Genomic DNA, 26,683 nt, shown 5'->3' on the forward strand with positions numbered 1-26,683 from the left:
GATATTATTGCCTATATCACTTTTTCACTTATACATAGTACAATTGGCTGTTCTTAAATTATACTTATGCATATACATTGACTTAAGATAAACACATTCTCATGATATTTCCAAATCCAAGGCATCACACCATGATGGGCCCATCCCACCTCCCTCTTTCTTCCAGTGGCTTTGGGAGTGAAGGTGCCAACTCACAGGTTCCACGTGAGTTGCTTTCTGCAGGGCTGAAGTCTGTGCAGTGAGTACACAGCTGAGGATCCAGTAACTTCTGTGTCAGCTCAGAACTCACGCCAGTGTCTTTCTAGGAGAATATAACTGACATTTTCCTCTACTTACAGGGGATTTTTTATTACCTACAGCACAGTAAAACTGATAGCTACTTCGAACTTACCCAAGGAAAGGATGAAGGAACACGCAGCTTTTCAGTGCTTGCTGTGTTCCACAGAGCTCGCCTGAACTTGGTCAGGTGTACATCTCTGTGAATCAGCACAAATGGGCTGACAATAGCATAACCGAGGGTCACAAAATTCCAAACATCTAATAAAATGAAATTATTCTCAAGGAAAGAATGATTAAATACAGAAAAGACACAATCTGTCCAATAGAACAAAACAAAGCAGAGCATCAGAAGGATCACACTTTTAGAGGCTCTGATCTCAGGGGCAGCTTTGTGGAGTGACTTGGAGATCTGTAGGCAGAGAGCACGCTGGTGGTGCTTGCGGAGAAGAAAGATGATGTGACCACTGGCTGTGCCCATGGCAGCCAAAAACACGATGTCTCGTCCTACCATGGCCATGAGAAATATCCATTTCACTTTTGAGTTTTCTGGTTGAAAAAAACAGGGACTACGGTTCATGCTCCCTTTTGATGTGTTCTTGTTTATACTTGTGATATAAAGGAGTAAGTTCATGCCTACTGAGGAATTGAGAATCCAAAAGAAAAGACACAAGGGAAGGAGGTGCCACGCAGACATAGGCCAGAGTTTCCTCCACCCCGAGGTTCTGGGACTCATGGTGATGGCCTGGACCATTGTGAGGAGACCAGTGGTGCAGATGGAGAGGCCCCGGGCCACCCGCTGCATGTAAACAACAATCTTACACCCTGTGTCATCTAGGAAGTTCCTCACACCGAAAACTGCTAAGGTACCTGGCACTCCCTTGGAAAGCAGAGTCATGGTATTTGTAACAGCCAAATGGACGAGAATGAAATGTATAGGTTTCATCTCACTTCCTGCAAATACGAGCATGTACTTCACAAAAACAAAGATGTTACCCATAGTGCCAACTCCAGTTAGCGACACAGAGATTGCTCCCTTGACAATGTTAGATGGCATTTCTAAACTAATAGGCAAAATGTATCCAGCACATGCGTAGCTTTCTGAAGAAAGCTTCAGTAATAATGACACATACATATCTGTAACACACAGTCTCACCACAATTTCCTGGCCTATGAGAGACTGCAGTTTTGTGCAAAAATGCAGATTCTGTTGGAAGGACTCTGTACCTCTTGCTGCGCACTCCTGCAGATTATTCCAGATGTATTCTAGTGCCGGTCTGGGGACTCGTTTGCACAACTGCAAATTAATAAGCCAGATTGTCTTTACCTCCAAAGTTGTAAAAGCTTTCTACCTGTTCAAATCTTTGTATACTCCTTTACAATCAAAATAAACATTCCTGAATTGAATCCCAAATCTGCCCAAGCAGCATGGCTTCCTATGCTTGCGTTTAATTTTATCAGATTCTCATGAATTGATTTCAAAAGACCACGGGTGGTGTGAAGTGACATGACTGAAACACTGCCATCATCACATCTGATGCCTGTGCTGTGACCATGGAAACCATGTTCCTGCTAACTTTGCAGCCTCTGCTTCTGCGTTTTCTTTTTACAGTAAGTACAATGACAGCAGTGCTGCTTTGATCTTTCTCAGCTAAAACTGCTGGTGTATGTGTTTCAGACCTGGAGAGGATTTTATCTTTTCACAGCTAGGATCTACAATGTCACTTTTGTCACAGAGAAATTGATGTCACACTGGGTCCTCTACTTCCTATAGAAAACTCAAGGAATCTGTTAGATTTCTTTGCACTGAAGGTCTCTGAGAACATAAAGTACGCAGAAGTAGATTTGACCACAAGATTGACTCCTGCTGGTGTGATTACTGAAGTGCACCAGTTTGTGTTTTATTTTTTTATTTAAAGAGACAGAAATAGTAAGAAGGTTACCGAACAGAGCTATAGGAAATTGGCAGTGGTTAATACGTTGTGTGTTGCCTTCCACATTGCTCAGATGCTCCAGATGAACACCACGGAGCACAGCAACCCCTCCCATCCCTTCTCTGTCAGCTATTGTTTTTGCTGTCAACAGATAAGCAGAAAATTCTTCTCTACATCAGAGTGGCATAGAAACAGGACAATGTGCTCCCTGTCTAGCACAGAATGAAATGGGATACAAGTTGTGCCTAGCTCAGCAGAACTCACTAGCAAGTGTAGAATAAGAACTGATCAAGTGTTCAGTCAGAGACTGGAATTTGTTAAAAACTGTTATGATTAATGCATTCAATCATCCTGAAGGCCTTTTAATGCTTTCCTGTTTTTGTTTCTGTGTCTTTGGTCCAGGGCTCCCTACTTTCACCAGCTACCTCCTACTTTCCTCAAACTGCAAAGCTCTGAGTCACACCAACCCCAGATGTCACACACTCAGCAGTGACATCTTATTCTTTCTGACTGTTGTCAAAACATCAGAGGAGAAAGAAGTGAATTCTCAGCATGACATGGGAAATATGTTTTAAATACGATATTTTAAAACATGCATTGCATTAACATACTTACAGGATGTCAAATTTGATTAAACAGATTACACTTCAGGAAGGTTAGAGCATTTATGTCAGGTTCAATTTTCATGAGTAAAACAGTAAAATTAAGGCATTTTATTTCATAGCACTAGGATAAAATTAAAGTGAATTATTTTCTGCTATTAGAAGTCATAAACTAGGAGCTCCATGGTTGCAAGTCTCTAAAAATCAACTGTAATTTTCAATCTTAGTAATTATTAGGTGTTCCCCTATTGAACATATGTATAATAAACTATGTTGATATGAACATATATTATGTGTTAGCATAAGGAGACTTATACCTACATGCGGAGGTTAAAATACACATTAAGGCCTTAAAGGAGAATATAGCATGGTGAAGAGTCACAGAGTTAGCCCATATTTAAGAACAGAATTGCACCAAACATGAAACATCCTCAGTTCATAAACGACTGTGATGCCGACAGAGTCCTAGTGCAACGGAAGTCTGACAAAGAAATAAACAATTTTTCATAGAAACTCAAAAGCTTCTACAACTTTATGATTGCTTACATCATGCAAGGAGGAAACATTATGCCAAGCCAACACACCAGCACCCTGGTGCTGTCAGAGCCGGGACCCAGGGACAGGAATGGCTTGATATGTTTGTAGTAGTGATTTCTGGACCTGTTGTCCCCTTTTTACCTGAGATGCTGGTATTTTAAAGACCTCAGGAAGAGTGAGGGTCCTAAGGCCCACAGGTCTTCTGAACAACTTCTTGCTCAGTCAAAGAAAGATAAACTTGAGGCTTCTGAGAGAACATCTGAAGATAATTTGGTGTGAGGAAACACACCTTGTGAGAGCTACTCACCTTTCAAAGTGTGGTGTAGTCAGTTCTGTGATGAGTCTGCCTTGGAGGTGTTTCTCCAGCCCCTGTTTTGTAAGGTGAGGCTCCTGTCATATTTATATGTTCTGGTTTGTTGAGCTCTTGGCTATCATAAGTTCACTCCTGGAGTTTATTTTCACTACTGTCACCTTGTTGGGAGAAGAAAAACCTCTTAAGAATCCTAGTCCCTTGTGTACAACTTTCTCTCTACTTCTGCAATTACACCAATGTTTAGTTCAGAAGTTTTCTGAGGCTCAGTTGGGCCTTAATTATTTTAAGAGAAGATTGCACAGTGACACAGTAAAGATCCAGTCATCAAATCCTCCCCTCAGTTCCTAAGGTTCCAAGCTATGAGGTAGAGTGGGGAGCAGTTTCTCAATCATGGAATGAATCGCTTTCCTCTCCTTCTCAAGGAGATAAACAGTGATGATCACTCTGCTTTCTGAGCACACCCCAGCCATGCACATGGGCAGAGTCAGGTCATCCTGCTTTTTTTCTTTGATAATAAGATGAAACTCATGATCATGCACATGCAAGGCAGGTCCTTACGTGGCAGAGCTAAATCCCCAGTCAAGTTATCCTGCTTCATCAGTCTGTGAGCATTGGCCATTTGTGGTCTTTGCTACAGTCGCAGTACTTTCCCATCCCCATGAATGTTCCATGGAAAAAGGAACCCCAAACCCAGGGAGACTCCTGCTTTCAGTCAGTCACACTTGTCCTACACTCCCTCAGCCTGCACCTGTGTGTGTGTACCTCCAGGGGTGAAAATTGTTGCTCCATGAATGAAAGAATAGCCTATGATATAATAGCATTTGCATCTCCTATTTTCAAAAAAGGAATCAAACCAGAATTACATGAAAACTGTCAAAACACATAGTAAGCCAAATGAAAATATAATATGAAATACTCCTCTTGTACAAAAAAATCAAATTTAGCTTTTCTTCACTTTTGTGCATTTTTGCAGAAATTGGGCATTTAAAAATGATTTCTACACCCCTTTGATGTGTAGACATGTCCACATGCTAATTTTCCTTTCAATTTTACACCCCAAGAAGCCTCCTCAAGGGCTTGGAAATCTTAGAAATGTCCTGATGCAGGAGCACCCTCCTCTTCTCCAACTTTCGACTGAAATCATTGATTTCAGTTCCCTGGGTGCCTGGTTCTGATTTGCAAACATTTCTCTCTCATCGTATTAAAGCACTTTGCTTATTTACTTTCTGATAAGTGTACTGTATGTTGATATGCATCCCATTTCATTTAACCGTTCAAGTGTTGAGAGGCCCTAGGCTGGTTCCATGGCCTGGTTATTATGGACTGCACCACGGTGAACCTGGCTCTCCAGCCTCTGTATCCTGACTCATTCTTACAGGTTTACCTGAGGGGAGGCGTAACAGGAACGAAGGGTAGAGCCTAACAGAATTCTACATTCACTCCAATAATTTACATCTGCTTTTTCCATACCTTGACTGATGAGACTTTGAGTTGTTTCTAAGAGTTCCCTAATGTAAACTGATAACTATAAACATTGATGCGCCTGTATTGCTGTGGTATGATCTTTCTAATTCTTCCAGGAAGTTACCCAGTAATAGAATAGGACCTCTAATTCTTGTTTTCTGAGAAATCTCCAGACTCAACCAGTGTACAATAGTGGAGAAGGGTTTCCTTTTTCCCATAGCCCCATCAGCATTTCTAATTGTTTCATTTCTTGATGGCAGCCATTGTTTTTGGAGAGATGAAATCTCACCATTGTTTTCATTTTCATCTCTGTGATAACCAATGATGCTGAATATTTTTATGTGTTTATTATCCATTTGTGTTTCTTCATCTAAAAATCTGTATTCATCCCAGATGCCCATGTTTGGACTGATTCTTTATTCTGGGGGAGATTCCTGATGATATTTTTCAGTTCATTATTTTCTAGATAGAAGTTCTTTGCCTGAAGGACAACTAGCTAGCATTTTTCCCACACTGTGGAGTATCTTTTCACCCTATTGGTGATCTCTTTTGTTGTTTAAAAGTTTTTTTTTCATAAGATAAGATTTCATTTATTCTGTAGAATCTCCTGTGTGATCAGGGTTTTGTACATGAAATCTTAGCCTGCATGCATGCCCTCAAGGGTTGTGCCTATTTTCTCTTCTTGCTGCTTTTAATTTTTGTTTTAATATTTAAGTCTTTGATATGTTTTTCATTTTTGTTTAGTTCATGGTGATAGGCTTGGATTTAGGTTTAGTGTTTGGCAGGATGAAATCCAGAATTTCCAGCATCATTTATTATGGAACCTTTATTATTCCAATGAAAGTGTTTGGCTCCTTGTCAAAGATAGATTGGCTGAATGTACTTGGAGGCATTTCTGCACCTTCTAATCTGTTCCATGTTCCATGGATGCTCAGATATGTTTTGGGGTTTTTCTGTTACTTTTGTTGTTATTGCTTTTCTTTTTTCCAGGAGCATCTTGTTTTTATCACGGTAGGTTTTTAGCAAGATTTCAAGTTAATAGCATTTTTTTTTGTCTTTTTCATTTTTTTGTCAGTACCAGGGATCAAACTCACGACTGCCTGCTTACAAGGCAGGCGGTTATGCTGCTGAGCTAAATCCCCAGCCCCCCTTTTTTATTTAAAGAAAAGGAAACAATAAATACATGTTTTTATCTCCATGTATCTTTTGTTTCCTTTTCTTTAAATAAAAAAAAGATTTCAAGTCAGACATTGTAATTCTCACTGCATTATTTTTATTGCCAAGAACTGTTTTTGCTCATGTGAGTCTCTTGCAGTTCAAAATGAAGTTGAGGAATGTTTTGTCTGCTTTTGAGATGTATACTAGTGATGTTTTTTCTTGGTATTGCAATAAATCTGTATAACAATATTTAGAGTATGGTAATTTTCACCATGTTGGTTTTACATTTCCATGAATAAGAGATATCTTTTTGTTTTCTGATATCCACTTCAATATTCTTCATAGTACTGTAATTACAATGTATAGATCTTTTACTCTCATTATCGGATTGATTCCAAAGTATTTCAGTGTTTTGGATGCTATTGTGAATGGTGCAGTTTCCTAATTCCTCTCTCAGTGAGTTTTTGATTGTATACAGGAATACCATTGGTGCTTGAGTGTTAAGTTTTCTATCCAGCTACATGACTGAATTAAATTGACAAGTCTTTTGATGGAGTATTTTGGTTTACCATGTGGAGTATCATGTCATGTACAAATAATGATAATTTAATGTCTTACATACTATCCTTATTCCTTTTATTTTTTCCCCTTTCTAATTGCTCTGGCTAGCATTTACAGAACTACATTGAATAGAAGCAGTGATGGTGTACATCCTTGCCTTGTTCTCAATTTTAAAGTGAAAGCTTTAAGTTTTTGACCATTTACTGTGATGCTGGCCCTTGTTGTAATAAATGGTCTTTTATCAGATTAAGATAAAGACCATCTATTCCAATTTTTGATCATTAAAGGATGTTAGATGTTGTAAAATGCAGTGTTCAGTGTTTGTTGATATGATAATGTGGTTTTTGTTTTTGGCTCTGTTAGTATGTTGTACTACATTTATTTATTTGTGCAAGTTAAAACATTCTTGTATTTTTGGGATGAATCCTATATGATCATAAGTAAAATATTCTTGATTTGCTGCATTCTATTTGCAAATATTTTAAAAAGATTTTGGCATTTATGTTTATTAGTGTGATTAGTCTGCAGTTTTCTTTTGTGGTTGGGTCATTCTCTGATTTAGTTATCAGAGCACTCCTTGCTTCCAGGAATGATTTTGGAAATACTGTTTTGCTTTCAATTCATTAAAGAAGTTCAGTGAAAAATGAGTAAAGATGGTGGATAGATAACAGCAGGCTACAGAGGCTCTCTGAGATAGTCAACATAGAATTCAACATATTACAGCATGGAGAGTATGGAACAGAGAGTGAGATGAATTCTCTCATCCCAAGAAGAAACTACAGTGAGAAGAAGGAATCAAACATACAGTTCTGGTGCTACTATTGGAACAGCTAAAGGTTCAGTGCTCCAGCTGCAGCACCCAAATTCGTGTGATGGCAACTTACCAAGTGGTCCAAAATCCCGCCACTTTGACTCCCTGGAAACACAATCACCCTGAGGTCAGCAGTCAGTAAGCCAAACAGAGAGCTAACCTAGCAGGGAAACTGCATCAACCTGTGGTGAGTGATGGGAATAAAACCATTCCACAGGAAAAGTGGCTCAAACAGATGACATTCTGGCACCAGGCAGGACTGGCAGAACAAGGGGCAGCAGTGACTTCCATCACTTATTCCCTTCCTGGACTGGATTGGAGGGCTGAGCTTGGCCTGTGTAACGTGACCTGGCTGAGACCTAATAGCTTATCTGAAATCAGTTCCCTATGACAGCAGAGCACACAAATCAAGTGAAGGCCTCAGGAAGTTAACTGACCCAGAGGGGAAGCAGTGCACACTAATATGGTAAAGGCCTCAGCAGGTTGACTGATCCAGAGAGGAGGGACCAGTGACTCTGCCCCTATCTGCAACTCACTAGCACAGTGCAGTGGGAAGGGTCACACAGCAAGCGTGCTTTAGAAGAATTGTAAACCAACAAAGAAAGAACTAGGTCCTCCTGGAAGAAACAAAAATGATGGGAAGAGGAAGCATCAAGAAAAAGTCCCCAGGTCCCAACCCTGAGAACATTAACCCAGGACACGTAAATACAAAGGAGAATGAGGACAGTAAACATGCAATATATAAAATAGCACTAGTGGACATAAAGAGATATCTTTGGGACCTCATACACAGGTTCAAAAGGGAAATGCTTAGCCAAGTAAACAAGGTATAAGAAGATTAATAAAAGAGATGCTAAGCACCTGTCAAGAAGACAGAGAGAAGATTGGAGGAACTCAAACAAAGGAGAGAACCATTTGATAAAGAATATAAAGAAAATATAGAATACATGAAGCAGATTCAAAGAGATTACCAGGAAATTAAAAAATCTATGGGAAGATGGCAAAACTGCTTGAAAGAAACTAAGGATAGATTATCGAAACTGGAGGGCAGGTTTGCAATGTGGGAAGATGAAAGGAAAAACTTTTAAAAATAACAAGGAAAGAAGCAGTAACAATACAGAGGCTAGAATATGACAAGAGGATCTATAACTTGAGAATCAAGAATATGAGTGAAGAAGCAGAGGTACAAACAGAGGAACTACAAAGACTATTCACAGAAATAATTATGGAAAACTTCTGAATTATAGGAAAAAATGATATACAGATGTATGTGGCATTCAGAACTCCAGCCACCTACAACCAAAATGGAGCTCACCCAGGCATATAATAATGAAGATCCCAGAAATTCAATATAAGAACAGAATATTAAAAGCTGTTAGAGACAAGAATCAGAAAACCTATAAAGGAAGACCCATCAAAATAATGGAAGACTTCTTGACACAAACCATCAAGTCAAGAAGAACCTGGAGAAATTGTTCCAAGCCCTGAAAGAAAATAGCCTCCAGCCCAGATTGATTTTTCCTTCAAAACATTCTCTAGAAATTAATGGAGAAACAAGATGCTTCCAAGACAAAGTTGAACTTGGGAAATTTTCAGCCACCAACCCAAGTCTACAAAGAATACTTCAGGGCATTCGAGAGAGGAGAGAGAGAGAGAGAGAGAGAGAGAGAGAGAGAGAGAGAGAGAGAGAGAGAGAGAGAGAGAGAGAAGTACTAGGAATCCATGAACAGTGGCAGAGAGGCCTCAATTAATGCAGCCAAAAACACAATGAAGAAGACAAGCAAACAACTGATGGTAAAAAAAGAGCATAACAAAAATGAGGCAGAGAAGGTAGATTATAATCTCTAATATAGTTGACCTTGATACACTAAATTTATAAAACAAAAGAACCACACGTAGTGTAGATCAGGAGGTAGGGTCCACTGAGATGCTATTTTTAGGAAACATAATTAACATGAAAAAGAGTACATGGACAAAAAATCAAATACGAGAAAATAATGTTCTCTGTGACAGAGAACCAGATAGTAATAGGGGCAACTAGACCAGTATTTGTGGATAAATTGGAAAGACAGATTTTAATAGGTAAAGGAATACAATTAGAGATCAAGTCCAGGAGAGAGAATGTTCAGAACCACTTAGGTAAACAGCAGGTTGCCTTCCCCCCAATTTAAAATCAAGGATCTTGATGAGACCCAAAAATGCATAGTGTATCCTGAGGAAAAGAAAGGTGATAGAGAGTCTTAAAATGATGTTAGAAGATATTGTTAATAGTGTATCAGGATTTACAACCCACATTACTCGCACCACTCTACTTAGATAGATTTTATTCTTTCCCAGTTTGTCTACTTGCAGTAGATTTGAGGGCACATGCAGATATCCCAAAACATCGGGATATAGCACAGTAATAATCTTTAATTTTCTGTTAACTTAATCTGGAGCCCTGTATGATTTATACTGTTTTATCATGACTAATCTTAGTCAAAACTGGTTTGTTTGACTGATGTTTGATTTTATTCAAAACTGATATGATTGATAGTATCAGGCCTGAGAGTATAGGCAACTATACTGAAGATGACAAGACTCACTACGATACACATTCTGGTTTGATTACTACTTGTTTTTAAAGTTTTATACTATATACAAAGTTGTTTGTAATTTTATTTAAAGAGACAAAAACAAAACAGAAAAAGGTACAGGTAATACAGAATTTATTTTTTTTATTTTAAATAGATTAAGACAAAAGAGCACATAACAGAGAAGATCAGAACAGAACAATGCAGGCAAAATAGTATTTCACCAGAAGACAACCAATAATTAACAGTAAGTACCACAATATGTCTTTCTTTGAAATAGCTGAGTATAGCTTCATATACAATAGTATCAAACATAACAAAAGAGTATAAACACAGTCAAGAGAATGAGAGTATTACAGGGTTTTCAGAACCAAATAACAGAAAACAAAGAATGGATACTATATTATGTCATTTTCCATAGGAAATTTGTTTATACTTTCACACGTAATATAATCTGATAAGGTACAATATGATAGAGTCAATAGAAACAGAAGAGTCAAAGCATGGTAGGACTTCAGAGTAAGATGATACTATATCAGTACTGATTATTATAATGACTTGGTTCCCTCAAACTAGCTGGTTGTACCACACAGATATTAAAATAAAAACCTGGTCAAACACATTACAACTGCAGTCATTAAAAGTCTTTAATACAATGTAATGGGGAATCATGATTACCCTAAACTCTTATGTACTCTTACTATTACTTACACTACAGAGACTATATGGTATTTATACATGTGAGTTTGATTTACTTCACTTATTAGTATGGTCTTGAGCTGCATCCATTTATTTATAAATGTCTCAATGTGATCATTCTTTATAGCTGAGTAGTACTCCATTGTATACAAATACCAAAACTTTTTAATCCATTCCTCAGTTGATGGACACTTAGGTTGTTTCCAAGATTTGGCTATTACAAATTACGCTGCTATTAACATGGGTGCACATAGATCACTGTGGCATGATGTTTTCAGTTCTTCAGGGAATATGCCCAGAAGTGGAATAGCTGGGTCGAATGGGACCTTCCTCACAGATTTTTAAGGAATCTTAAGACTGACCTCCATAGTGGTTGCACAAGTCTGCACTCTCACCAATAGTGCAGAAAAGTTCCTTTTTCCCCAAAGCCTCAGCAGCATTTGTTATTTGTAGTTTTATTGATTCTGGCCACTCTTTCTGGAGTGAGATGGAATCTGTGTTGTTTTAATTTGCATTTCTCTAATGACTAATGATGATGAACATTTTTTCATGTATTTATTTGCCATTTGTATTTCTTCCTCTGTGAACCATGCATTCATCTCAGTTGCCCACAATTGGATTGGGTCCTTGAGTTTTGGGTATCTGTTTTTTTAAAAATTCTTTATGTTTTAGACAGAAGTCCTTTGTCTGAGAGACAGTTCACGAAGATTTTTTTCCCAATTTGTGGGTTTACTTTTCACTATGCTGGAGATTTTTTTTGACATGCAGAAACATTTAATAAGATGTGATTCCAGTGAATAATTCTTGGAAGTATTTTCCATGGGGTTTGAGTCCTGTTCATCAATTCTCTACCTACTCCTATGTCTTCCAGATGTTTACCTACTTTGTCTTTCAACAGATTATTGTTTCTGTATTAATATTCAAATCTTTAATCCATTCAGATTTTAGTTCAGTTAATGGTGATACAACTGGGTTTAGTTTTAATTTTCAGCGTATGGAGAGCCAGTTTTAACAGCACCATTTATTAAAGAGACTGTTGTGTTTCCAGTGAAAATGTTTGACCCCTTTATCAAAGATAAGGTGGTTAAGTGTATTGGTAGTTGTGGTTGTATATTTTAGTCTATTCCATTGATCTTCAGATCTATTTTTACTCCAGTACCATGTTGATTTTATTACACTAGCTTTGTGGTATAACTTCAAGTCAGAGATTGTGATGCCTCCTGCCTTGCCTTTGCTGCTTACAGTCATCTTTCTATTCTTGGTCTCTTCTGGTTCCAGATGAATTTTAGGAGTGATTTCTCTAAGTCTGTGAGGTATGTTGATGGTATTTTCATTGGGATTGCATTGAATCTATATAGCAATTTTGGGGGAATGGCCATTTTAAAACTATTTATTCTCTCCATCCATGAACAACGGATGTGTTTCCATTTTCTGAGATTTTCATTGATTTCCTTTTTTTAAGGTTTTATGACCTTTATTGTATAGATCTTTTACTTCTTTCATGAGACTAATTTCTAATATTTCATTTTTTTGGATGGTAGTATGAAGGGCGTGGCTTCTCTTATTTATCTCTGCATAATTTTGTGGTTAGTGTATAGAAATGCTGTTTATTTTTGAGCATTCACTTTGTATCCAGCCAAATTACTGAATTTATTATATCTAGGTGTCTTTCAATCAAATTTTAGAAGTCTTCTCTGTAGAGTACAATGTCATCTTCAAATAATGATAATTTCACTTCCTATTATCCTATTTTTGCCCCTTTTATTTCTCTCTCTTGTCTAATTGCTCTGGCTAGTATTTCCAGTGCTATATTGAATAGGAGTGGTGATAAGAGACGTCCTTGTCTTGTGCCTGATGCTAAGGTAAAGGCCTTCAGTTTTTGGCCATTTAATATGATGATGGCTATTGGTTTGTCATAGATGGTCTTTATCATATTGAGGTAAAGACCATCTATTCCAATTTTCTGTACAGTTCTTATCATGAGTGAGTGTTGGACCTTATCAAAAGCTTTTTCTGCATCTATATAAATGATCATGTGATTATTACATTTGACTTTATTGATATGATGGATTACATTTAGTGACTTACTTATGTTGAACCATCCATGCATGCCTGGGATGAATCCCACTTGGTCATGGTGTGTAATCTTCTTGATGATTTGCTGCATCCTGTTTGCCAATATTTTACTGAGGGTTTTTGAATCTGTGTTCATTAGGGAGATTGGACCTTAGTTCACTTTTAGTTTGGTCCTTTTCAGGTTTTGGTACTAGATTTATATTTCTTCCAGGTATGACTTAGGAAGAATTGTTTCCCTTTTGCTTTCATTGGAGAGTTTGAAGTGTGTCTGCTTTAAGTCTTCTATGTATCTCTTGTAAAAATTCCACAGTGAATCTGTCCAAGGGTGGAATATCATTGTTTATGTTTTTGGTCCAGTCCTTATGCATTTGCATTGTGCATTTGTGATTGGTTCGTTGTCTAGCATTTGCATTGGGCATGTGAGTGCTACACCGGTCTATGGGTGTTGACAGGACATAATGTAATTGCAGGAAGAAGGCGTGTCTTGGTCTTTTGCCAGTTTTGCCTTGCTGTTTGCAGCCCCCATAAACTGTGGCCCCACCATACCAGGCTGCTTGGAGCCAACTGAGTATGGAGGAATCCTCCAAAAACTGTAAGAAATAGCCCTTTCCTTTCCCAAATTTTGGCAGCCAGTACTTTGTCTCAGCAACCAGTAAAATGTAACCAAGACAGGCAAGATAAGCCTGGAACCAGAACTATAGCCAGTTTCATTGAGCCACTCCTACTGTGGACTAGATTGGTTAAAATTGGTTAGAATTATTCCTGTCCCTGTGTGTGTGTTCCCATAGCCATGGCCGAGGTTTCCCTAACCATCCTTGCCCATGCAACACACACTAACATGGTGTAGACCCTCAGTGGTTAATCAGCTCAGAAGGAAGGGGCCAGCCTGCCTCACCCCTGATTATACTCCAGTAGTCACCAGCAGATTGGGGAAAGATGCAATCACTAGGCAGCACACTTCAGAGTAATTATAACCGATACAGAAAGTGCCAGGGATGCTGCTACCCAATTGTCTGGAATAAAGCAAGAACATGACAACGGGAAGTAGCAAAAGACAGTCTCCAGCTACCAAGCCAAACAGTACTGGCCCAGTAGAGTAAAACCAGCAGAGATTGAGAGTTGCACATATGTAGGTTTTGAAGCAAAAGCATCTGACATAATGAAAACAAACTTTGTTAAACTATAAAATAATTCAAAACTGAAATATTGATACAAGGAAAGGAAGATATAAGAAATATAATAAAAGCAATGCTAAGCACCTCTCAAGAAGACACAGATGGAAGAATAGAGAAGCATAGTCAGAGCAGGGAAACCTTAGATGAAGAATACAAAAAAAATTTAGAATACCTGAAATAGATTCAAAGAGATTACCAGGAAATTAAAAACTCCTTTGAAAGCTGGAAAAACTGCTTGAAAGAGACTACAGATAGACTATCAAACCTTGAAGACAAGTTTGTAACTTGCAGTCATAAAAGGAAAGATCTTTTAAAAATAACAAGGAACCAGTAAGTAACAATAGAAAGTCTAGAAGCTGACAAGAGGGCCTTTAACTTAAGAATAAAAAATGTGAGTGAAGAAGTAGGGGTAAACATGGATTAAATTAAAAGGCTATTTATGCAATAATTATAAAAGGTATCCAAGCATAGGAAAAGGAAATAATATTCAGATATATGAGGCATACAGAACACCAGCCAGCTACAACCAAAATCGACCTACATCTAGACATATAATAATCAAGATCTGAGAAACTGAACACAAGAAAAGAATATTAAAATCTGTCAGAGAACAGAAACTGATCCCCTATAAAGGAAACCCATCAGAATCTTGACACAAACCATGAAATCAAAAAGCGCTTGGTGTGAAATAATCCAACCCCTGAAAGAAAATATCCTCATCCAACATAGATTGATGTACCCTGCAAAACTATTTCTCAAAATTGATGGAGAAACAAGATGTTTCCATGACAAAGAGGAAGTTGGTGAGTTTGTGACCTCCAATTCAAAGCTAAAAAAAATACGGAAGGACATTCTAGAGAGAGAGAAAAAAGACCATAGTTTCAAGAACAGTGGCAGAGGGTACTCACTGAATAGGGTAGACAGTGGAATGAAAGGGAAACGTAGACAACCAATGGCAAAAAAAAAATATCATAGCAGAGGTGAGGCATGTAAGGTGGGCCATAGTCACTAACAAAGATGAACTTGATGCACTAACAAAATGAAATACAGATAGAATATATCAGGAGATATGGTCTATCATGATGCTCTGTATAGCAAATATAATTAACCTAAAAGATGGTTAATTAATCAAAAGTCAAAGATGAGAAAATCATGCTCTATATAATAATGTGACAAGCAATCAGAAAAAGTAAGTGTAGCTCACCCATTAGCTGCAGATTGGTTGGAAAGACATAACACTTTTACAAAATGGAGAAATACTCAGCTATAAGGAAGGAAACCTTGAGGCTATGGTAGGTAAATGGATACAAATTGGAATCATGCTCAGTAGTAAAAATGTTCAGAATCACTTATGTAAATAGCAGGTTGCTTCCCTAATCTAAAAGCTAAAAGAGTTTGTGGGATACAAAATGTACAATGCCCCCTGTGAAAGTGAAAGGGGAGGAATTGTCTAAAAAGGGAAGGCATTGGCCACTGTTAATCTTGTATCATGATTTGAAACCCATATTGTTTTCATTGCTCCTTTTAGTTTGGTTATATACTATTCTAGTTTATCTATTTCTACTAGATATGATGGCATGGACAGCTAATCCAAAGATACAGGATATACTGTGGTAGCAATTTTTGTATCGTATTAACTAAATATGAAGCCCTGTACTGCTTTCACTGTCTTGTTTTGAATGATTTTATCTGTCTATTTTCTTTGATAACTGTCTTGTTTTGACGAATTTTATCCAAATCTGTTTAGTTTGATAGTATCAAGTCTGATGGTATAGGCAACTACATTGAAGAAAATAAGATTCACTATGATACCCATGCTGGTTTAACTATTATCTTCTTTTGGAGTTCTAAGTTTCCAAAGTTTATTTTTATGGACTTTCTTCTCTGTTGTTATGTTTAGTTTTATTATTTCTGATGATATGGGTATTTCTACTGATGATAACAAGAGACATTATGGAAACCATTGTTGATCACATTGTATTTGGGGTTTAAGTCATGTACGATGTGCATTCCTTTGCTTTGACTGACTCCATGTTATTTTCCCTCATTTAGTTTTATTTTCTTCAAAATAAAAAAGAAGATATAAAAATTGTGACTAACTCAATATCAGTTACTGAAATTAAAAATGTAATTAAAACTTATCAACAAAGAAAACTCTTGGTCATGATGAATTCACAGCTGAATTCAGCAAGAAATTTGACAAAGATTAAATGCCAAATCTTCGCAAATTCTTCAATGAAGTTGAAAGGGAAGCAATTCTCCCTAACTTATTTCTGGAGGCATGTTATTCTGATATCAAAACTAGAGAAAGAACAAAGCAAAAATGAGAACTATGCGTCAAGCTCCTTAATGAACATAGATTCAAAAATTCTTAGCAAAATACTAGCAAAGACTGCAAAAAATCATCAAAAATTACACACCATGACCAAGAGGGATTCATGCAAATCAATAAATGTAATAGATCACATCAACAGAGCCAAAGACAAAAATCACATGATAATCTCAATAGAGGCAGAAAGAGATTTTGATGTTCAACACACACTCACAAGAAAACCCTATAGAAAATCAGAGTAAATGGTCTCTAATTGAATCTGATAAAGGCCATCTATGACAAACCAACAGCTCACATCGTACCAAGTAGACAAAAACTGAAAGCTTTCTCTCCAAAATCAGGAACAAGACAAGGATGTCTCTGTCACCATTCTTGTTCAATATACTTCTGGAAACATTAGCCAGAGCACTTAGATAAGAAACAAAAATAAAGGGAATAAGGATAGGACAGGAAAAATTTAAATTATTGTTATGTGTAGATGACATGATACTCTACATGCAAGTCCCCAAAACCCATCAAAACATTTCAAAAGTTCACAAACAGGTACAGTACCATTGCTGGATACAGTCAGCACTCAAAACTCAACAGCATCCCTGTCCACACAATAAACTCACTGAGAGAGAAATTACAGACAGGACACCTTTCACATTAGCATGCAAAATGTAAATAGTTAGGAATCAACCTAATGAAGGATGTAACAAGTCTATACACTGGAAACTATAGTACTCTAAAAAAGGAGATTGAAGAAGATAGCAGACAATGGAAAATGTATTATTTGTTCTTGGATAAGAAGAACCAACATTATGAAAATGGTCATACTGCCAAAACTGTTATGCAGATTTAATGCATTCCTGGTCAAAATACCACTAGCATACTTCACATATCTAGAGGTAATATTCCTAATTTTCATTTGGAAACTAAAGAGACATAAAATAATAAAGGCTATCTTGGGCAACAAAGGCAAGGCACGACATCACTTGAGTCCCTCATTCGAAATTATATTACAAAGCTACTGTAATAAAATCTGTATGGTACTGGCAAAAAACAGACCTGAGCATCAGTGGAACAGACTAGAATGTGCAGACACAACTAAAAAGTCACTCAGATACCACATCTTCGACAAAGGGTCCAAACATGTCTACTGGAAGAAACACAACCTCTTTAATAAGTGGTTCTGGAAAAACTGGCTTTTCACATGTGGAAGAATAAAACTAGACCCATGACAATAATCATGCACTAAACCAAAGCCAATATGGAACAAAGATCTCAATGATGTTGGTTCGTAAACAATTTAGGAATCCAAGCAGTCAAACTAATATTGGAATTTTATTAGCTAAGTTCATCCTCCAGTTACATATAGACCCCTGCTTCAAAGTCCTACTGGATGGTGCTGAACTGGAAAGTTACAGAGCTTTTGAAACAGAAAACCACAAAAAACACATCCTTTTGCAAACATTTTAGCTAAAATCTTGCATTAACTTTGGTTGACACCTGTATCTTGCTTTTTGTTGAGCAGGTTAGTTTTTCTTTTATGGGTGCAGCTCATTCTGCTTTTCTCATGGGATTTGTATACTGAGTAATTTCTCACACTTTAGGATCAAATACAGGGCAAAAGTTGGCATTAGCTAAGCCAACCTGCAACATTAAAAAAGAGACACTAAATCTACTGAAAGATAAGACAGGTAGAAATCTTGAAGACATAGGGTTAGGCAAAGAGTTTATGAATAAAATGCAAACCATGTGGGAATTACTTCAAACAATCAACAGCTGGTGTCTCATCTTTTTAAAAAGTTTTTGCACATCAAAAGAAATCACCAACAAAGTGAAAAGAAAGCTCACATAATGGCTAAACATTTTAGTCAGCTTTTCCTGAGACTCAGAGTCCCTGAGACTTATATCAAGAACATATAAGGAATTTAAAAACATCAGACTCCCCAAATTAAAAGACCCAGTCCAAAAATGGATATCTGAGATGAACACACAATAGATAGATGAAAAAATACAGATGACAAATAAACACATGAAGAAATCTTCAACATTGCTGCTTATTTAGGAAATGTAAATTAAAACACATAGATTCTCAATTCATGAATAAAGGCCGTCATCAAGATATCAACCAATAACAAATGTTGGCAGAGCTCTAGGCAAAAGGAACCCTTCATTGTTGGTGAGAGTGCAGACTGGTGAAACCACTATGTTTATCCCTGGAGACTCTTCAAAAAACTAGAATTGGAGGGGCCGTGTAATCCAGCTATTTCCTCCTGTTTATTTTCCAAGAAGAATGGAACACATCACACCACAGAAAAATATGTGCACCCATGTTTATAGGAGCACAATTTTCAATAACTAAATTTTGAAAAGAACTGAAATGCCCATCAGCTGAGGAATGGGTAACAAAGAGATGCTATTTTCATTCGTGTGGCCCCAAATTTGCACAATGTTCCTTCTTATAAGGTTTTCAAAATTTTCCACTCTGCTTTTTGCCACCATTTTTCACTATGAAGCTTGCTAAAGACAATCAGGATGTAACATGCCACCTCATGAATCTTACACTGCCTTTTAATTTCTTCCACCAGATCAGTTAATTCACTGACTTTAACCTCAGGCCTCTACAGTTTCAGGACATAAGCAAATTATAGATGTTTTCTTGGAGAGTATTATACATTTTTTTCTGCAATCCAAATGCAAGTGGAATCCCTTTTCCCAGCTAAAACTTTTTGATCCTCACTTTTACTGTCTGCATTGCTTCTCCACTCTGTTCTGAGCGCCATCCAGAATCACCCTGTATATTCTATGTGTAGCACCCCAAGGCTTCTCTTGTCTCCATCTCTGCAAACTCTTCTAAAAGAAATTCCTGGCACTTTTGAACCGCATGTTTGGAGTCCATTCATGGCAACGAACACACTTCTCTAGTACTAATTTTCTGCATTAGTGATTATTCAAGTTGCTGAGACACAGTAGCAGATCCCCACAACATAAGTAGCAGAGGGTTAGTTTAACTCCTGGTTACAGAGGATTGAGTACATAGTGAATAGACCCCAAAGTCAGACATTCACGGTAGAAGAGAATGGGAGAGCACAGCTTTTTGCTTTATGGTAACTGGGAAGCAGAGCAGAGGATCAGCAAGAGACAGGAAGGAAAAGACAAGGGTCAGATGTATCACCCAAGACCACCACTCCATGATCTGCCTAGATACCCCAGAAATGTGTTCTAGGCACACCCCAAGTAGGTTTCTAGACAATCAAGTTGACCCAATAAAGCTTAACTATCACAGAATATATCTCTTTTCACAGACAACAGTTTATTATTTGGTAGAAATCCAAAACATTTTATACACACAAGAAAGCCTATTTGTTGAGCCAATAAATTTAACAAATTTGCCAGACAGAATACAACATGTACAAATAAATTGATTTCATACAAAGAAGCCTGGAAAGAAAATGTGAAATGTTCTCTTAAAATAAATTCAGAAAATAAGAAAATAATTTATTATAAACATATAGTAATTTTAACCAAATAGATGATAAATTTTTATGGTAAAAACTCCAAAATACTGCTCAAAGAAATTACGAACAATAAAAATATATAGAAATAATAGTACACTTTCATTCACTGATAGAACATTGTCAATATTAACCAAATCAATATAGGTTTGCCATGACAAAATCAAAATATTCATGATATTTTTGAAAGAAATGGAAACATACATGTTAAATTTTATGAGCAAATGAAAGGATACCAGAATAAATTACTGAAAAAATCTTGAAAAGCACCAAGCCCAAAGATTCACAAATCCTGATTCAAAACGTTACTGCAATGCTAAAGTACTCAAATGCTCTGTGTCATGGTTTATGTCTGTGGCCCCAGGCCTCATGCATTTGCATTATGCCTTTGTGATCAGTTCATTGTCTAGTGCTTGGATTGATGGTGTCAGCGCTCCACCCACAAAGGGGTGGAGCCAGGATGCATTGTAATGGCAGGAGGAAGGTTTTTCTTGCTCTTGGCTGGGTGCTGCTTCCTGTTTGCAGCTGCCATGAACTGTGGCCCAGCCATGCCAGCCTGCCTTGGAGCCAAATGAGTATGGACTAAAACCTCCAAAAACTGTAAGAAATAAAACTTTCCTTTGCCAACTTTGGGCTTCAAGTATTTTGTGTCAGCTATGAGTAAAAAGTAACTAAGACACTCTGCATTGTCAGTGCATTTTTTACAAAGTTAAAAGACAACATTTTAAATACATGATCAATTATTTTTGTAAAGGTAGTCAAGATGTTGCCTTCAAGAAAAATGACATTTTTCACGAAACTGAAATATTGAAATTTTGAAAAACATGGAAATGAGGCTGGAATTCCCTGGATACTAGGTGCAGAAATTGACTAACCATGATTTCTAGACATAAAGTTTATGTAAAAATCTTTTGGCGAAAATGACACACTTTTTGGAGAAAAAGAAGAAAAAAGAAGAAAACGTATGATGTCACAGTTAACTGTGATTTCTTGGTTATAACAAATTGAACTGTCAAGAAGGTACAGATACGTCATGCTGAATCTGACTTATCTGATCTTCATGGCAGCACTGCCTTCCTGTCTGCTCTGTGTGGATATCAGGACTGCAAGGAACGGAGATCCTTGTGTGCTGACTGTAGTCATACACATCTGATTAAGTGTCATAGCACACACACAAGTGCGCAGAAACACGTATGAAGTGAGAGCTTGAAGTACATAATTGACTTCTTGTTATGGATGTGTAATTTGTATTCTCACAAGCTTGAACCAGTATTTTAGAAATCTGTGCTACTGGTTATATCATTATGGATGCCCAGCTTTTCTGAATATAGAAACACTCATCAAACAGTACACAGAGGATTGCTGCAATCATCAAATGTTCACTCACAACCTTAAAATCTGGGGAGGTCCAGTACCACACAGAAGGACCTGTAAGAATTGAGTAAAAATAAAATGATGGAAAGGAACCTTCTCTCCAGCAGCCCCAGCATGCACAAGGCTGACTCCGAGTCCTCAGGGAGACACAGGCTGCAGGAGCAGAAGAGACAAAGCTGGACATTGCAGGTTGACACCCACCGCCTCTCCCACCAGGTCAGCTCCTCCTGGGCACTACTAGGAACCCTGCACTCTTCTCTCCTCCTCCTCTTCTCACTCCCACTTACTCTGCATAGCGCTATTGCTCTTGTGCCTTTGAAAAGTGTCTCCTGAATGATAGCTGTCAGCTGTGTCCCCTCACCTCAGTGCCTTCCTTCCTTCCTTCCTTCCTTCCTTCCTTCCTTCCTTCCTTCCTTCCTTCCTTCCTTCTTTCCTTCCTATTAGGATGTGTAAAAGTCACTGAGAAGGGTGGAGATCACACAAATGTTATGTAGGCAGCTGCATAGCCACTTTGTGCACCTAGAATCAGCTGCCTTCTCCACCCTGGATTTTATTTCCTGTCTACTGGTGCAATGAGAAGCAAAGGGACAGATAGGAAGGTGGCATGAGGGACCATGGACAGATGGTGTCTCTGGTTGTTGACACCAACACTCATACAGCTCAGCTCCATCTGGGCAATAAATGTAAAGTCTGAGTCCTTGCAAGGAAGCCATTGCCAGGTGCTGAACTTTATAGAAAAGTAGAAAAGAGATGTGCCAATTTTAGTGACCCTCAAATTTGGTGCTGCCTGTGGTCCCACCTCGGCTTTCCTCTCTCACGAAAATCTGTTCTCTTTGCCAGAGTAGGTTGGCGTGGCTAAGAAGTCCTCAGCCTGAACCCCAAGGCCTGGCAAAGGGTCATGCCCTTGATACACAACCTGGAGCATTTCTGCTCTTCTGGAAATCAACTGGTTTCCTAATTTGGGGACTGAACTCAGCGGTTTTGAGGTGTGCTCTTCCCCAGTTCCATTTCCTTAATCCTGTGTTACCTTCATATTCATAAGAGAAATCTTGTAAGGATTATCAGCTACAAGGAATGATCATCTGTAAGGAATTGAGAGACTGCTGCTGATACTGGATCGACTTCTAGAGTCAGTTTTAACTGTCAGAGGATCAAAGCATTCTGTGTTGTTTTAGCAAAAAATATAAGGATTTCCGTTGTGAAGCAGATATGGTAGTAATCTAATTTTGGGGTGCAATCCTCTTACTTAGGGTACCTAATATTTCTTATGTATTAGTACGTATTTGCAGTCCATGACACATCTTAGTTCATTTTTATACCCTCTGCCCCTTCGCTCCCTTCTCCCTCCCATCTATCCATCTCCTTCGTGCTTGGGAAAGATCAGTCTCCCTACTTCCTATTATCTGTCTTTTATTTTTCTTTTTATTTATAATTTGGGTTTTTTATAAATAGAAACTCTGTAACATTTGTTTGTGTGTGATTTATCTCACTTAACAGGATGGTCTCAAGGCGCATCCATTTCTAGTGAATCACTCGGGTGTACTCCATCCAATATAGGTAAATACTTGCTTCATCCATTTATCTGTTCATGAATGTTTAGGCTGCTTCCAGGGTGTGGCTGTGAGGACTTGTGCTGCTGTAAACATGGGTCTGCAGGTGTCACTGTAATGTGATGACTTCCACACTTTTGGCCAGGCACCTAGTATTTCTTAATTGAATATTTTTATTGTGTATATCTCAGGTCCACAGCATGATGTTTTAATGTCTTAGGAGTGGTTACTGCAGTCAGGCAGTTTAACATTGATGGTCTCATGTGGTTACTGTGTTTTAAACGTGTGTTAAAAGCAACTAAAATCTACTCTTTGCAAATTTTCAGCAGACAGCACAATATTACAGTTACTATCTTTTGTGCTTCACATTGGGTCTGTGACTTAATCATCTTACCTAGCTACTGCTTTTTACCTGTAAGTGGGTGTCTCTCTGTTCTCTGTGTCTTACGGTTGTGACCGTTGCTACTATAATCAGGGGAGCATTGATGCTTCCACCTGTGGATTTCATTGCCCATGGATTTGTGTCCGGCAGGGGAATTTCTGGGTCATGTAGTAGTTCTATTTGAAAACCTTTGAGTAACTTTGCTACTGTGTTTCCTAATGGCTGTACTCATGTCCCTGCTGCCCATGGCCAAGGGTTCTGTTCACACCCCCACCAACTCAGGTGCTCTTCATCTTTCTGATGCTAGCCTAGCCATTCTCAGGGGTGTGCCATGTCTCACTGTGGCTTTTTCATTTTGTGTTTGATTAGTGATGTTCAATGTTTTCCATGTAGCTTTTGATCATTTTATGTCTTCTTTTGAGAAAACTTCATTCAGATGTTTTACCTAATTTTTAATCAGGTTATTTTATTTCTATGCTGTTGAGTTTCTTATACAGTTTGGTTTTTAACCCTTTAGAAGATGTATGGTTTAAAAGTATTGTTCTTTTAATTCTCAAGTTGCTTTTTCATTTTCTTTTTTATTATATTTATTTGATACTGACAAATATGTACATATTTACATGCATGTATGGCTACATCAGACTGATACATGTATGTATTACCTCAGTTTTCATTTTTTCTGTCATAAAGGCATGTAGAATTTATGCTCTTAGGTTTGTGTTTTTCATCATATTTGGGAAACCAGCCATTATGTCTTCAAATAGTAAGTAAAAGTTGAGAGAAGAAATGATGCAGAATACATCTTACTATTTTGATTTTATTGGTTACAGACGTATCCATACATCAGAAATGAAAGACAGTTGTCATTACTTACCCACCTCAGTGTTTCGTAGAATGAAATGTGTACAGTTTCTCCTCCCTGTCTGTCTCTCCTTTCAGGTCTGGAGTAGTTTTAATCACATACTTCTTTACAGTTATTTTCTGCTTAAGATTCTGGATTGAATTTACATTTTCTCAACTTGATTCTGACTCTTCACTGGGAAGCTCAGAAGAGCCCCTTTCTTTTTTTTTTTAAAGCCTCCAGCACCTGGTGTTCCCAGGTAGTCTCCCATCCAAGTACTAACCAGGCCCGACCCTGCTTAGCTTCTGAGATCAGACGAGATCGGGCGGGTTCAGGGTGGTATGGCCGTAGACAAGAGCCCCTTTCTTGGAAACCCAAATTCCAGAGCACCCTTAACAGTTCTGTGCCACTAATCACTGAACATATCCTGACTCACCGAGACACTGCCTGTTCTTAAGCTCAGTGGTGTCTTCTTTGTGGTTCAGGGTCTAGTGTTGTCCTTTACTTTAAGGGAGACCGTTACGTCCATTCTTTTTTTTTTTTTTTTAAGTTATATAGATTTACAGAAAAAATAAACAATAGGAAATCACTAGTTAATGGATTACATATTGTCATCTTAGAAATAATTGTTCAAGTCACAAAATTAAAGCTTGTAAAGTGGGCATTCCAACAGTGAGACTGCAAACAGTTCTGTTCAGTGATCCAATAAAACTCAGTGATATCATTTTCTATCTTATACACTTAAATATACATGCAGTTATATCGTTTAGAGCACTTTCTTTTCCTCTCTTTTGTACAATGACAATTATACATTTTGGGTTTTGTTGCTCCCACAGTTCTTATTACTTTTTTGGAAGGGAGTAGAACCAAATGTGACCTAACAGAACAGAGTCAATCAAATGAAAAGGGTGGACATAATAGATAATGTAAAAGCATAATACAAGGTGATCAATAATGGTTACCATAATGCCTCCTGCTATCTCTAATAGAATTTCCTATATCATCAGTTATAATAAAATTGAACAAAACAGTAAAGAACAAAACTGACAAAACCAAAACATTGGAGACATTATAGGTCTTCAAAAGTAGAGAAAAGTCAACAAAAATGGGGGTCATACTGAATTTCACTATCTTCACAGCTGTTGCCTAAACTTTTGAACCTGGTACTATCAAGCAAAACAGAATAGGGGGACATCAGTTAAAAACAAGATGGTGAGTGTAATACAGGGCTTTAAATCAAGATAATGGAAAGTCAAAGTGGGTTACTATAATATATCCTGCTATTTTTTATTTAATTTTTCCCTTAATTAAAAGGATAAAAATAAAAAAGTAAATAATGAAGTGGAGATTGAGATAAAAGAGGGCATAACAATAAAACAGCACAGATCAAAACATAACCATTTAAGCAGAATAGTGTTTCGCCACAAGATAATCCTGACATAAAAGTAGTTATCATTTTGTCTCTTTCCTTAAAATCTTTGAGTATAACTTCGTATACTGTAGCATCAAGTATATCAAAACAATCTAAAACCATTTAAGAGAATGACAGCATTACAGGGTATTTAGAATCAACTAACAGAAAATGAACAATGGTTTCTGTATAATCTCCTTGTCTTTAAAAGTTTTTGCTTATACGATCGTACATAATAAAATCCGATAAGATACAACCTGTTTAGACCAATGGAGACAGAAGAACAAAAGCTTGATGAGACTTCAAAACAAGATGATACTAAATCAGTATTACCTATTAAGATGTCATTTTCTCCAAAATAGCTGTTCCTATCATCCAATCTTCTCTGCCTCATTTCTGTTGAGCTCTTTTTCTGTCATTAGCTATCAGTTTGTCTTCTTCATTTTGTTTTCTGCTCCATTCATTGTGGCCCCTCTGCCACTATTTCTGGATTCTTTGTATTTTTCTTTTTTAGAATACCCTGCAGTATTTTCTGTAGAGTTGAATTGGTGGTTGCAAATTCCCCTAGTTCCTCTTTATCCTGGAAGCACCTTGTTTTTACATCAATTTCCATAGATAGTTGTGCAGGACATATCAATCTTGGCTGGAGATTATTAACTTTCAAAGCTTGAATTATTTCCACGCTCTTTGTGATTTGATGGTTTGTGCAGAGAAATCTGCTGTAATTCTGATGGGTGTTCCCTTGTAAGTGGTCTGTTTCTTGTCTCTGATAGCTTTTAATATTCTGTTTTTGTATTGAATTTCTGGAATTTTTATTATTGTATGCCTGGGTGTTGCTCTGTTTGGGTTGTAGGTGGCTGGGGTCCTGTATGCCTCATACATCTGAGTATCTTTACCTTTTGCTAAATTAGGAAAATTCTTCTGGATTATTTCTGTGAGTAGCTTTTGTAGTTCATTGGTTTGTGTCCCTACTTCTTCTTATATGTTCTTAATTCTTAAGTTATGGATCCTCTTATCATCTGCTAGTCTTTGTATTATTGCTGTTTGTTTCTTTGTTATTTTTAGGAAGTTTTTCATTTCATTCTCCCATATTACAAATCTGCACTCCAGT

At 37.5% G+C, this 26,683-nt stretch overlaps 1 protein-coding gene and 1 non-coding gene across 2 annotated transcripts; both read right to left on the reverse strand.

Annotated features, from left to right (window-relative positions):
- Positions 1-376: 376 nt before the first annotated feature.
- Positions 377-1,333, reverse strand: Cavporv1r657 (vomeronasal 1 receptor cavPorV1R657). Its single transcript, NM_001167435.1, has one exon. The coding sequence runs from the start codon at positions 1,331-1,333 to the stop codon at positions 377-379; it is 957 nt and encodes a 318-aa protein (NP_001160907.1).
- A 23,062-nt stretch (positions 1,334-24,395) lies between these two features.
- LOC111754968 (5S ribosomal RNA) lies at positions 24,396-24,514 on the reverse strand. Its single transcript, XR_002789633.1, has one exon. It is a non-coding gene; the product is annotated as a 5S ribosomal RNA (ribosomal RNA).
- Positions 24,515-26,683: the final 2,169 nt, after the last annotated feature.

The sequence above is a fragment of the Cavia porcellus genome, unplaced genomic scaffold (assembly GCF_034190915.1).
Source record: "Cavia porcellus strain 051 isolate PalLab524CR breed Dunkin Hartley unplaced genomic scaffold, mCavPor4.1 scaffold_13, whole genome shotgun sequence".
NCBI classification, from domain to species: Eukaryota; Metazoa; Chordata; class Mammalia; order Rodentia; family Caviidae; genus Cavia; species Cavia porcellus.